The 14,107-nt window shown below is 36.1% G+C and overlaps 1 protein-coding gene across 1 annotated transcript in view; it reads right to left on the bottom strand.

Moving 5' to 3' along the window:
* Positions 1–388: 388 nt before the first annotated feature.
* LOC106874258 (signal recognition particle 54 kDa protein) overlaps positions 389–14,107 on the bottom strand; it is a 34,147-nt gene continuing 20,428 nt past the window's right edge. The window contains exons 9-15 of the mRNA XM_014921917.2: positions 11,896–11,984; positions 10,425–10,612; positions 9,083–9,156; positions 7,701–7,809; positions 5,160–5,330; positions 4,186–4,281; positions 389–804 (exon numbers count right to left, since the gene is read on the bottom strand). Coding sequence (XP_014777403.1) covers positions 713–804; positions 4,186–4,281; positions 5,160–5,330; positions 7,701–7,809; positions 9,083–9,156; positions 10,425–10,612; positions 11,896–11,984 — 819 coding nt within the window. The 3' untranslated portion in view covers positions 389–712. The remainder of the gene's footprint in view (positions 805–4,185; positions 4,282–5,159; positions 5,331–7,700; positions 7,810–9,082; positions 9,157–10,424; positions 10,613–11,895; positions 11,985–14,107) is intronic.

The following is a 14,107-nucleotide window of genomic DNA, read 5'->3' as shown; positions in this document are numbered from 1 at the left end:
GCCTTAGAACTGAGTTAATATATTGCCAGAAATACAGCATAAGAGAATTCAAAGAACTAACCAAAAAACAGTTTGTTAATATCCAAATATGAACACACTTTAACCCTTTTGATACCAACCGAAGACTACTTCTGGTTCTGGGATACAAATTTTCTGTTTTAAAATTATCTAAAAGAAAAACTTTCCATCAAAATTTCATGTTAATTTATGTTCCAAACACCAGCTTCATTATGACAAAGGTATTTTAATAAATTCTTCATTATTGTCAAAATTAACAGGAACAAAGTCAGTGCATTTCAACAGAAATATGGTAACAAAAGGGTCAAACTGACACTTCAAATCACACATTATGTACAGATCAATATGAATTATAGTAAAAACATCCAGCTACCAGTCTGAATCAAATATATTTAATATAAAAATCTTTTAATTTCTAAAATTTAAATAAGCAAATTCATAGGAATTAGTCAACCATTTGTGGTGTTCAAGATCAAAGCTCATAAACATCCAAATGTATTGGAAGAAATGGTAAAGGATATTGTTTTACAAATAATTAGAAATATTCTGTTAATTTTGGGTTTCAAAAAAATACATTTTATTATTTTTTCTTCTCAATGTGGGAGACGATGTAGACGTAATTGTCTAGTCGTGTGTTTGTTTATAGTTGTGTATGTAATAATATATAAACAATTCATTATACTAATTATTGCCATTAACGCTCTCCCATGTTGAACATATTTCCAAGTTTTCCAGCAGCACCTTGTTGGAACTGACGCATCATGGATTGTAGTCCTTGCATTCCACCTGGAAAAACAGATAAGATTTTTATTGCTTGTCAATACTGAATATGAAATGAAATGAGGTTAATAAATGCTAGAGACACATAAATGGCACCAGTACCAGTTACACATAAAAGGCACCCATACCAGTGACATGTAAAAGACACTCCGTGGAGTGGTTAGCATTAGGAAGGTCACCCAGCCATAGAAATGAAGACTAAACAGACTGGAACCTGGTGCAGCTCTCCAGCTTATCAGCTAGTCAAATTTTCTAACCTATGCCAACATGTAAAATGCATCTTTGATGATGATGATGAAATGGCTACATGTTTTTAAAGCTGTTCATTAATTTTTACCCCATGTGATGGATTCCTCTTTTTTGGAGAAGGAATTTTTCCTGTCATTAGCCAATCATGCAATAAAAAAGGGTAGTTTTATTTTGTCAGTCAGAGCATTGTTTAGGGTCACAACACAAGTTACAGTATAGTCTGAAGTCATAAAACTAATAAAAGGACACTTTGTCAGTCGTTGAGAAGTATTCAGTTCAAACACTGGTTCAGTCTCAGAACTTTAACAGTACACTTAATTTGATAAGCTGGATGTTCAGTTGATGAAACAACTGAATGTTCACCATCAAAACTGACAGAGGATCCCTGATATAAAGGCGTTGTGGAATACATGGGTGAGTGGTGAGTGAAAGAGGAAGTTGATGAAGCTAGAGGTTTTCATGAATGATAAAAAGTTGTTTAGCTCCCTTGGTTAGTTTACGGTCAAAGATGTTCCAGCTGTAACCATCTCATCTTTTTCTATATCAAGGTCTACATTGACATCTACATTAACCATTGTGTCCTCGTTTATGGTAGGCTCTGACTACAAGTCATGTGACAATGTGTTGACTTCTTTGTTGGTTTGGTGATAATATGAGGAGTGTTTATAGTTAGTAGTAGTAGGAGGAGCAGGAGGGAGGCAACCATGAATATTGCAGGTCATCCCAAATTGATAACATTGACACAGTGGTGTGATTAAGGTGAAACACAGCTGAGGTGATACATAGAGGAGGCATATGAGATATGAGGTGGGGCTCAGAAGAAAGAGACGAAATAGTATATATTTCTGTGCTAAAGGTTGTAGTACATTAGTAAATGAGTGACAGCTAATCAACTGGTTGGTCTTGTTTCACAAGTGATCAAAGATGTACGTGTGTGTGTAACAGTAGCATAGCTTCCTAATAGATGGGATTTATACTTTAATCTTTATAGAAGATTGTCATTTGATCAGAATTTAGACCAGAAGAGGAAATATGGTTGTTGAGCTGCAATCTTTGGTGACTGCGTGCATGTATGTGTGTTTGTATATATCATAGTATCACAGTATCAACCAGACTGCCAGATACTGTTATACACTGCTGACCACAATGCACTTCCAATTTTATCTTGATTGCACCATTCTTTTCTATCTTGACCTGAATTGCTTGACTAGATTATCTTCCCATATCATGGAAGCCTTCCAGGTAGCCCTTTCCAATCTCTTGGATACGACTTGGCAACTTGCATGGGTCCACCTGTTGTCTGTGAATATTGCAACATGTCTGGCCCAACGCAACTTGTGCTATCGGTACTCTATAATCACATTGTTCACTCTGCTCCATTCTGAGATCTCATTTCCAGTGTGCTCCCTTTGTGATGCTTCTAACATGGATCTTTCCATACCCCTTTGCGTTGTAGCTAATCCTCTTTGTAATAACCCACATCTCATTTGCATATGAGAACACAGGTAAAATAGTGCTATTGAAGAGTCTGGCACATATGGTATTGTCTGGCTTTGTTCCAAGTACATCCTTTATTGAGTTAGATGCCTTCCATTCTGCCCTTGTTCTCTTTAAGATTTCAGTATCCATATCTCGACACATATTCATTGCATGCGCTAACTAGATATACACCTTTACCTCCTTGATTTCATCACTTCCCACTTCTATTCAGCCATGTGCTAAAGATAGCAACACGGCTCTCAGCAAAATTCTTAAAAGAAAGGGATCTTTTAGTGGGTAACATGTGAGTCTGTTGGATTTGGTTCTACAGTAGGAGGAAGTGTTTATGACTGTTTCCATACTCTTTAAGATGGTGGAAATGAGAACAATTGATCAGAAATGGTAGGATCAGAGAGCTTAATCTAAGGGGTGATGGGAGACACTTTAGAATTTTGTCATAAATAAAATGGAACTCCTACTGAGTCTAGCAAAGATAGCAGCTAGATTTCAAGGACATGGAATATAGTGGAAGGGACATTGCTAAATTTTTGAAATCAGTGTCACATGTGAGCATGGTGGTGAGACTGGTATCACTTTTATTTCATTAAATATACAGTGAACCCAAACTTTCCTATGATAGACTTAGCATGCTACCCAATTTAATCTTACAGCATTCAAACCAACCACATCCAGCCCGAATATTTTACCTGTTTTATGTTCAAACCGCCCAGATCTGGCCTTACACACCTATCCTACAATGTAATTCTAAAAATTAAACCATCACATAATTGAAATCTCAAAGTTACTGGATAATGCATGATTAATTTAAAACAATGTGAATAAATAAGCATTACAGTTAAAAAGAGAAATACAAATGCTAGAGGGTTACTACCACCTCCAGGACCTAGGATGTCTTTTGTGGAGTCCACTATGCTTCAGGCCTTCCAATATGAAAATAACCCAAACCTTAATACACTGCTTCTTACCACAGAAGTTAACCTATGAGATGTAGCTTCTTCGTGCCTTTCACCCAACAGTTTCAGACCACTACTGTTCATGTATATGCCAGAGTCACTATCCCCACTCACTTCCCTCGAACAAAGTGATATATATATATAATAAAATAATTTCATATCAATCTCCCAAATGGAGTTACAGTTTATGAATACATTTACTTAAAAATATATCGATGAGGACTTCATTATAATAGCAGATGGGAGACAATGGAGAAACAAAATTGATGAGAAAGAAGTGATACAGTAGGCTTAGCAGTTAAATAGACAAACTAATTCGTAGTTATCTCCCTTAGATTAATTTTGTTATACGAGAACATGTCCAAGTATGGAATGTATGCCGTAACTGGCGTTTCAAACCAGTACCACAAGATATCAAACAGAAAGGTTCATATTAATATGACAGCTTTTATCAGCGAATGTGAGATCAAAATAGCTGAAGGCTGCAGCAGAACACTGGAAAAGTTTCTTAATAGCATCATGTTAATTATACAACTTAATTATGTATCTCGTTACTTATACATCCCTTGATTTATAGCAACACCTCATAAATAGATGCAGTACTTGATTAATGTAACCATGTAATTATTAAAGATCTTAATCTCACCCAACAAATCTGCAATGTAAATAATATAAAACTACTCACCCATTTGTTGCAAAACTTTTGGGTTCATCATTTTGGCCATTTGTTGATTGAGTTTTGTCATTTGAGCAGAATTGACATTTTTGTTGATGTCTCCACCTAGAATAAAAAGATTTCAGGGGAAATTTTAGATCAATCAAGTAAAGTGATAATTTCTATAACTAATTAGGGATAAAATGTTACAAAAAGGTTTCTGTAGAAATGGTCTCGACTGGAAAAAAAATTGACTGGTTTAATAAATATGTTTATTATTCAAAGTTCGATAATCTGATGTCTATTTATGAAAGCAGATTAAGTTCAAGCACATTCCAAGTGTGAAAATTTAGAGTTTGTTATAATGTAAATGGAAAATATATTTTCATGATTGATAAATTCTGTCTGGCATCACTGAATATAAGAAAAGTGGGTAGTAATAAAAAAAGAAAAATTTTTTAACTCAGGTGTATAACATGATGACGAACATCATTGTATTCAGTCAGGTTTAAAAATGAATGCGAGTTGTAACTCATAGTTCAAAGTAATATTATAGCATTTCAAACAGGATTATACTGAGTGATATGACTGCACTTACCAGTGTATTATGAGGAAGAGGAATCTCCTGGCAAATACAGTTGTCCAGTTATGACAATGATGGCTATACAAAAGCTGTAGGTAAGGCTTAATCACCAGTAAATGTTCAACATTTACTGTATTGGATAAGAAAGACATCTATCTAATCTTGCTTCTCACTGAAAACATCATGTGATTACTAATTCACATAATTCTTCTTAATTGTCCACACTAATAACACACACAATCTCATCTCATAACTATCTTTAATAGTTATGACCTGAGACCGTGACGATTAGACAGGTTTTTTTACAGTGGCAATAACTTCTTGGGACTTAAATATATTTGGCCTTGGACATTTCTCAATGCAAGTTTTACTTTCTACAACAAAATAATTATGAAAATGAAAATATAAAATTGAAACATACCTTTGAAAAGTCCCTTAATACCTCCCATCTTCTTCACCATTTGGGCAAACTTCTTATATTGTTGTAAGAGTTCACTAACTTCTCGAACAGATACACCTGCCCCTCGAGCAACTCTCTGGTATCGTGATGGCTGCCTGGCAAATAGTTTTTCTCCCTCTAAACTGTCAAGTTCTGTTACAAATAATAAAAAAAAAGAGCTACAAAATTCTATAGAAAAAATTTTCTTAACACAAAAGCAATGTACAAAATGAGATGTATGATTTTATCAACGTATTGTACTCATTCCTTAAAGTACAAGAGATATGCAGCACACTCACATTTTAGCATTGTACTACATACACACTGACAAATAAACTGGTAGGATTTGTAGTATCTTATCCTCATTCTCTTCAATAACACGTCATCTTGTCCTGTAAAGCTCAACAATTTCAGATTAAGCTTTACTACTCCTTACTGTATCTTCCCTGTCTCCCCTACATTAACTAGTTCCACTCTCAACATAAGCAACCCTTCCACTTCATAGCTCGTCAACTTCCCTTTCATGTCCTAAACTAGGAAAGCTATCTCTCCTCCACACATTACTTGATGTCTTTAGAACATATTTTTGCCAATTTATTTCTCTCCAGCCTCTGAAGACATCTTTTACATATAGCACCTTGAAGCATCCTACTCTCACATGTACCATATATTGTCTATTGTTTTTCACAGAAAGAAAATCATTTTGTTATCCAACACAGGTAACAACAATTACTTCTGTTTTGTTCCTTTGTTATTTTAGGGGAACTCACATCGATTACTAAAAATACCTGTACAGGTAAAGAATACACAAAACCAGCACTGAAAAAAAAATAGCAATTCCACTTACCAAATTTTAACTGCAAAAATTTAAATTTTTGTTGCCAAAAGTTACAAATTTCATCTGAAGCATAAAAACTTCTGGTCCTCAAGTAGTCAGACCAAACAGACTCTTCCATTTCATGAATAAAATTCTTTGACAGTCATACAGTCACCTCTTTCTCTCTCTCTATCACACACACACAAATGGAACAACATATTAAAACACAAACTATTTCTGCTGTGTGCTAGCTTCGCTAACTTCATCTTATATTTATATTTGTCATCATCATCCTTTAACATTTGTTTTCCATCATAGACTGGGTTAAACAGTTTTACCAGAGCTGGTCAGCTGGGAAGCTGCACCAGGTTCCAGTCTGATTTGGCTTGGTTTCTATGGCCTTTCTTAATGACAATCACTTTGCAATGTGTGCTGGGTGTTTTTAACATGCCACTGGCACAAGCATTTTCTGAGTGGCACTGGCACAAGTGCTTTTTATGTGGCAATCTCTTCAAAATCAGTACACCATAATAATAAATATATCATATTGAACAATACAGAATAAAACAGAACACAAAACATCACAGCAGACCATAAATTAACACGAATAATTAGTTGGATATTAGAGTAATCAGATGAAGTGTATGGGAGAGGTGTTTGTGTGGAGACATGATATTTATGGAAGAGGATGGCTGTATTAACAAATGGCAAGTGCTTGAAAACTGGAACCTATTAGAAGAAGGAGATAGAGCAAAACATGGAGCAAAATGATGAAGACTGAACTCAAGAAACTAAGTCTCATGATGAATGGAGGCTCAAAGGGTGCTGGAGAAGATCCAAACATGGCAATGGTCATTAAAATAGTATTGAAGGTGAAGGTTAGAATGTATGACATATCTATTATATTTCAATTAAGTCTTTATCTACTAACATATTCATTACCCTCTCTTTAATTACTCTTTCTCTCTCTCTCTCTCTCTACTATCATTGTATTATGCCACTTGTATAATGAGGAATGGCATTTAATCTACACTTACTCAGTCTCTCAACCATCACCACTCTATCATTTTACCTCTCTTCTACTACTCTCCTTTACCATCACCCATCCCTATTGCTATCTATCACGTAACTGATGTTATTCATTATTCAACCTCCTTACCAATAACCAACATATAGCTATCACTGTTTCTACTCCATTATTCCCTCCTCTATCATCTTCACACTTTTATTATTGCCCCGCCCCCATTGTCCTCATACTCTCTCTCTCTCTTTACGGTGTTAATCATCACTGTTTTCTATTCACTACCTCCATCCATCAGTCATGTTTGCTTTGAAAGAACAGAGGCAAAGTAGAAATAGGAAGAGGCTCTAGTCTTGCAGGGGACAAGACAACCTATCTATTGTCGGTGTCCCTTTAAAATGCACCCATTTGTAAAGTGGTTGGGTTTAGGAATGGCATCCAGCCATAGAAACCATGCTAGGAAGTGGAATGTACAAGTGAGATGTGATCCTTAAATTTGCTTGGGAGCGCAATAATTCTGAATAAGGACTAGCACATTGAGGATCAGTCTGACCCCATGCCTGTACGGAAAATGCAAAACAATGAATGACAGCTACAAACCATTAGTCTTCTAGAACAAAGTGAATTAACACTACCAAATATTGAGACAAAACAAACATCAAATTGAGTAAATTTAAAAACTGACCTTCATCATTCATACTGTCCATAATAGTCATAAACTTTTTGAGTCGAGCCATTGACTCTTGTTCACTGCCTTTACTCATAAATTCACTGCCAAAACCAGGTATCATACCCTGACAAAAGAAAAAGTAGAATAATTATTTTTAGGGCATACATGTGAGATGTGTATTCTGATGTGGAGAAAGTATAGTTGGATATGTAGGGAAGTGTGTAAAGTAGGCATGTAAACAGGTGTGTTAAGTAGGTGTACAGATAGGTGCATAACTAGATGTATAGTTGAGTAGTTATGTTATTCAAAATTGAAATAAAATCCTTTCAGAAACTCTTCAAACAACAATGTTAAAAAGATAAAATTATTATAAAGAGTGAACTTATATTGCTGAAACTGTCATTATTAGGAAACTTGTAGATAAAGGTGTCTTTATAAAGAAATTCTTAAAGACATTTAACTTTATAAGAAAGATCTTAGAAGTAGTTACCTTTATTAGGAAACTCTATGAGATACTTATCTTCATTAGGGAATTCTTAGAGATAGCTATCTATATAAGGAAACTCTCAGAGATAGCTATTTTTCTATCTTTGTAAGGAAAATATTCCAAAGTTAGTAATTTTCTCTTCTCACAACTAAAGTTTTCATTTCTATTTTCATTGTTCTACACATTTTTCTACTATCATGGGAATGAATGTTTTTGTTGGCGCCATTGTTTTGCCTCCCTACAAGCTCAGTAACAACAAGAAAAACAATATCTACAGATTATCCCCGGTCCCTGAAATAAGTTTAGGAAAGGATGGAAATGAACCAAGATTCAGGGCTTACTGCAGTCAGAAGAAATACATCAAGAGATCTTGAGTTATACTCATTTAGAATTAGTCAGAATATTTACAATGGAGTGGGCACCTCTAAAAGCACTTAAGGTATTATACACGCAATTTGACACACACAATGTTATGTACCTGTAGGCACACTGCAACGGTTGTGGCGATTTACTAAGAATTGATTTAAAATATCTTGTCCAACTCCACAGATCTAGTAATCAAAAGTACCCAGCTTCCTTCCACTCCCAACTAGTTTCAGTAGCACAAAGATACCTTTGAGCCAACGAGGGAGCTTCTATATAGTTGGATTGCTACAAACAGCAGCTAAATGTACCTCAAATTGCATCCTAGCATTTTCAAACAGGAAGGATACATTAGATTATATACTCTTAGATGACCCTATAGAAAAATAAAGTGGTTATGACTAGAAAGTTTTTATTCATAGTTCTCTCCTCAGTCAATGCTGACCTGGAGGTAAACCACAAAGACACCCTAGCAAGATATACAGTTACCTCTCTCTCTCTCTCTCTCCAAATGTTACATTAACAAACAGCCATGTTAAACCCTTACCATAATTTGTCCAAATGGTCCCATTTTCATGATATTTTGAAACTGTTCATACATGTCACGCAGAGTGAACTGACCTGGAAAATCAAAGAAATATGGTTAAGTTCCCTATCTTTGTCAAATATGTCAATTTTTGCCAAATCTAGTCAATGGAAACACAACATTCCCAAGAAAATCTCTGACTCCCCATCAACCTTCAACCAATGAATCTCACTCCTACCACATCAAATGCAATAGAAACACTCATAAACAGCCAACTCCTCCTTAACACTCTGAGTTTCTCTTTCTCTTCCCCCTCTATGGTCATCATTATGATTTTCATAAAACCAGATCTACAATTATATATAGTACAATATACTATTGGCTTTACCATTATTTATATCTAGTATTGGAATTTTTTTTTATTAACCAGTTTCCTCACAACATACATAAATGGAGCTCTCTCGTTCACATTCTATCAACTATGTGTACTCCAGGGTTCAGTCATATCTTTCCTATTCTTCCTTCCGTACATTAATCCGTCTTACTGTTAGACTTCCTTCCATATTTAGACATCATTCACATACAACCTAGCTACCTCACACTATACATGCACTTCTGTAAACAAGAGAACCAAAATTATATTGAGGGCTTCACCATTAATCCCTTTTGGCTACTCAATCCTATAGTAAGGAAACTATTCTATAACCGCTTTACACATGAACAACAGACAGCTAAAATCTATAAAGTCACTACCATTGAATGACACATCTATATCATCACCAAACTTCAACCCAAATTTAGGCTTCTTTCTTATTCAGAGCCAGAAAATACTTCAGACTTGATCAACAGTTAGACCCTCAACAAAGATTAGTTACAACTTGTTTTGGAGTATTACTCACATGTGCTGCTGCTACTATTATTACATAAATATCTTCTGACATTTCAAATATTCACACACAACTTCTGGCTCACAGACGTACTGTTTCATCTATTACAACAGTTTCTGTTTCTCTGAACTAACAAATCCCTGCATCTTTTCAAAGCCCATCCTTTCATTCCAATATCACCCTAACTGTCTCCCTCAACAAACCCCTCACAACACATCTTGCTTAGCTGTCTCCCTAAAACATGCAGTCCTCTGAAATTCCCTCTCAACCCACATTTTCTGTACAATTATCAACTTACATGAGTTCAAAGACAAAACATAAACCACAAGTCATCTAAATACAGAAATCATAACACAGGTCTGAAACCAATGAACCAGGTCCCAGAACAATAAATAGTTAGTATGAAGCTAATAAGTTAAATACTATAGGAGTCACTCAATTTCCCTGAAGAATGTCACAAACAGAGATGTTCTTACCCTGCTTTAGTTTCTTCATAAGTTCCTCATTGTCATCCAACTTCAGTTCATTGACTCGGTCAATCAAGCCCTCTATGTCACCCATTCCAAGAAGTTTACTAACAAATGGTTGAACTTTAAATGGTTCAAAATCATCAATATGTTCTCCAGTTCCAATGAAAATTACTGGACTTTTTGTTGCAGCCACTCTGCAAACAGAAACAGACATTAGCTTGGTTGTTCAGTGACAATTTTTTCCTCACTTATTCAACACACACACAACTGAACCAATGAACAATACTGTTACAAGAAATAGCAAACAAAGCTCCCTCATATTACACTTAACCATTTTGAAAAGATGGGAGGATTGTAATTTGTTTAATACAGTTCTAGATCTACAGTGCTGGAGGGAAGGACAGAGTGGTTATGGCTGGAACTCTTAATAACAAGTTAGCTCAGCCAGGTCTGATTTGTAGCAAAAAAGAACAACAATCAAATATAAAGACTATTTAGAATGTAAAGAAGTTTTCTTTTTTATCAATAACACAGCAAATCAAATCTAAGACTAAAATAGATACTCTCTTGCTTGTTTCAGTCTTTTGACTGTGGACATGCTGGAGCACAGCCTTTAGTCGAGCAAATCAACCCCAGGACTTGTTCTTTGTAAGCCTAGTACTTATTCTATTTTTCTCTTAGGCCGAACCGCTAAGTGACGGGGATGTAAACACACCAGCATTGGTTGTCAAGCGATATTGGGGGACAAACATATACACACACATACATATATATGACGGACTTCTTTCAGTTTCCGTCTACCAAATCCACTCACAAGGCTTTGGTCAGCCCGAAGCTATAGTAGAAGACACTTGCCCAAGGTGCCATGCAGTGGGACTGAACCCGGAACCATGTGATTGGTAAGCAAGCTACTTACCACACAGCCACTCCTGCGCTTATATTCAATAATTATATAATAAAATATATCATAAAATATGATTTAATTCTTTAAGGATACATGGATATGGAATTTACTTTGTTACATTGAAGTCTCAAGCTTTATCTCAGTGGGACACTTTGGGCAAGTGTCTTCTACAATAGCATTGGACCAACAAATGTCTTGTGAGCATCCACAGATGCTTGCTGTGCAAGTATATGTGGGTGGGCAGGTAGCAAGATAGGTAGATATGCAGATGTGTGTATGTGCATATGTATATTTATATGTATGTCTGTGTGTGTTTACATGAAAAGCACTGAGTGAAAATTGGTTATGGTTGTTGACATTTTGTGATAACAAACAATTGCATTGCTTTGCACTTTGGTGTTAGAAAGGATATCCAGCATTAAAACAATGTCACAGTAAGTATTCATTTATCCCATGTTATGAAAACAGATGTAAGACAAATGAATGATATTAATTATATCAACATTAATGACTGGCCATACTAAATAAAAAAACATATAAAGTATAAATAAAAAGAAAGTTGTGTCAACTTACGCACTTAAAGCTCCACCACCTTTTGCATGACTGTCAAGTTTAGTTATAATTACAGAACCAATATCTACTTTTTCTTTGAAAGCACGGGCCTGGAATAAAAAAAACATAACATCAAAGAGTGTACAGTGATGCCCCTCTTCTGTTGCCTAAATATTCTCTACCTTTTCCTAGCTATCATCGTATTTTGGTTTTTTGCCCCACGTGTATCACCTCTACACAGTTTGTTCACAGAATTTCACTGTAGTTAACATAATTATACAAGAATGGACAAATTTTATAATTATTATTTTTAATTTTTGTAAATCTCAGATATTTAGATGTTAAACAGTCAGCAACAAGTTGACAAAGGTCTCTTACTGTTTCCTTTCCTGTGCCTTACATAGACAAGATTTTCCTTAAAATCCTTGAAGTACCAAGAAGTGCTGTCCTCAGCATGATCTGTAACCTTGCATCAATTCCAGTTTTATTTACACAGTCCCCAAAACTATCTGATATGCATCCCAATGCTCTGATCACCACTGGAATCACTAAAACCTTCTCCGTTCCCCACAACTTTCCAACTTCCTCTTCAGAGACTCATACTTCTCCATCTCTTCCTGCTCTTTATCTTTCACTCACCTATCTCCTGGAATAGAGACATTGATAATTTGGGCCTCTTTTTCTTTCTTTTTGACAACTGCAATATCTGGCCTTCTTGCCTCAGTCATTCTATCACACTGAATGGTGAAGTCCCACAAAAGCTTAAATTTATCGTTCTCTAACACCCTTCTGGTTTCTGCTCATACCATTTAGCTGTTCTGACAAACCCACGCTTCTCTGATATCTTCTTTTGGCCTTTCACTATGCCAGCTTAGTACATTCATTTACAAGATGGCTGACCGTTTCTCCTTTTGCTCCACACATTCTACAAAATGATACTTTCATTTTGTCAACATGATGTCTACTGTAGTTAGTTCAGAGAGCCTGCTCCTGGGCACTGCATGCCAGGCCTTCAGTGCATACTTCCAGATCACCAATTCTAAGCCATGACCAGCTCTTATTGCAATCAATGCCTACTTTATTTCTAGTGTACTGCCCATGCATAAGTTTGTCCTTTCATTCCTTTTCAAGTCCTTTTTTCACTCTCTTTTTGTATTTATTAAGGTTTCAATGTGTCATGGTCTCTTACATTTTTAAAGTAACAAACTAGGCTGTTTTCAATACTTTTGACACAATTTTCACAATATATTAGTCCTCAACTTCCTTTCTGGCACTTCAGTAAATTTCAGGCACTCTAATATCCAGCTGTGGAGGACCATGTCATAGACTTTCTTACAAGGCACTCATGCCATGACTAAATTCTTGTGACTCTTTCTACAATCCACATGGATTGTTTTATCAATCAGAAGTCTTTTGTACTACCACTGTTCTTTTCTGCTTTTCCAGCAGAATTTCATTGCTCGCAAGGAATTTATATATGGTCTCAAAGATGATCCCAGCCATAAGTCTCTACATAAGTGACAAGCAGGATATGAGTCTATAATTATCTACTGTGTTGCCTTTAGCAGGGTCCTTCTCTCAGAGAACAGTCATCCATATGGGGATCTCAGCTCAGTTGCTTGACAAGTCGTTCATTTGATAATATATTATTATCATTATTTAAGGTGGCAGACTGACAAAACCATTAGCAAGTCAGACAAATTATTTAGTGGCATTTCTTTCAGATCTTCATGTTCTGAGTTCAAATTCCACCACAATCAACTTTGTCTTTCATCCTTTCAGGATTGATAAATTAAGTACCAGTTGAGCATTGAGATTGATATAATTGACTTACCCACTTCCTCTTAAAATTGCTGCAATTTGAAACCATTATCATTACTAAGAAGCGTCAGTAGTGGTGTGCAAGAGAGATGATTGCGCTGGTTTGGACATGTGGTGAGAATGAATGAGGATAGCTGCGTGAAAAAGTTCCACTCCCTAACAGTTGAGGGAACCCGTGGAAGAGGTAGGCCCAGGAAGACCTGGGCTGAGGTGGTGAGGCAAGACCTTCGAACATTGGGCCTCACCGAGGCGATGACTACTGACTGAGACCTTTGGAAATGTGCTGTGCGTGAGAAGACCTGGCAAGCCAAGTGAGATCGTTGCCAGTGCCCCTGGACTGGCTCTTGTGCGGGTGGCACATAAGATGTACCATCCTGAGCGTGACCGTTGCCAGTACCGCCTGACTGGCCTT

The sequence above is a fragment of the Octopus bimaculoides genome, chromosome 11 (genome assembly GCF_001194135.2).
Source record: "Octopus bimaculoides isolate UCB-OBI-ISO-001 chromosome 11, ASM119413v2, whole genome shotgun sequence".
In the NCBI taxonomy this organism is placed as follows: domain Eukaryota; kingdom Metazoa; phylum Mollusca; class Cephalopoda; order Octopoda; family Octopodidae; genus Octopus; species Octopus bimaculoides.
The sequence above is the reverse complement of the archived record's forward strand: the minus strand, read 5'-3'. Positions and strand labels throughout refer to the sequence as shown.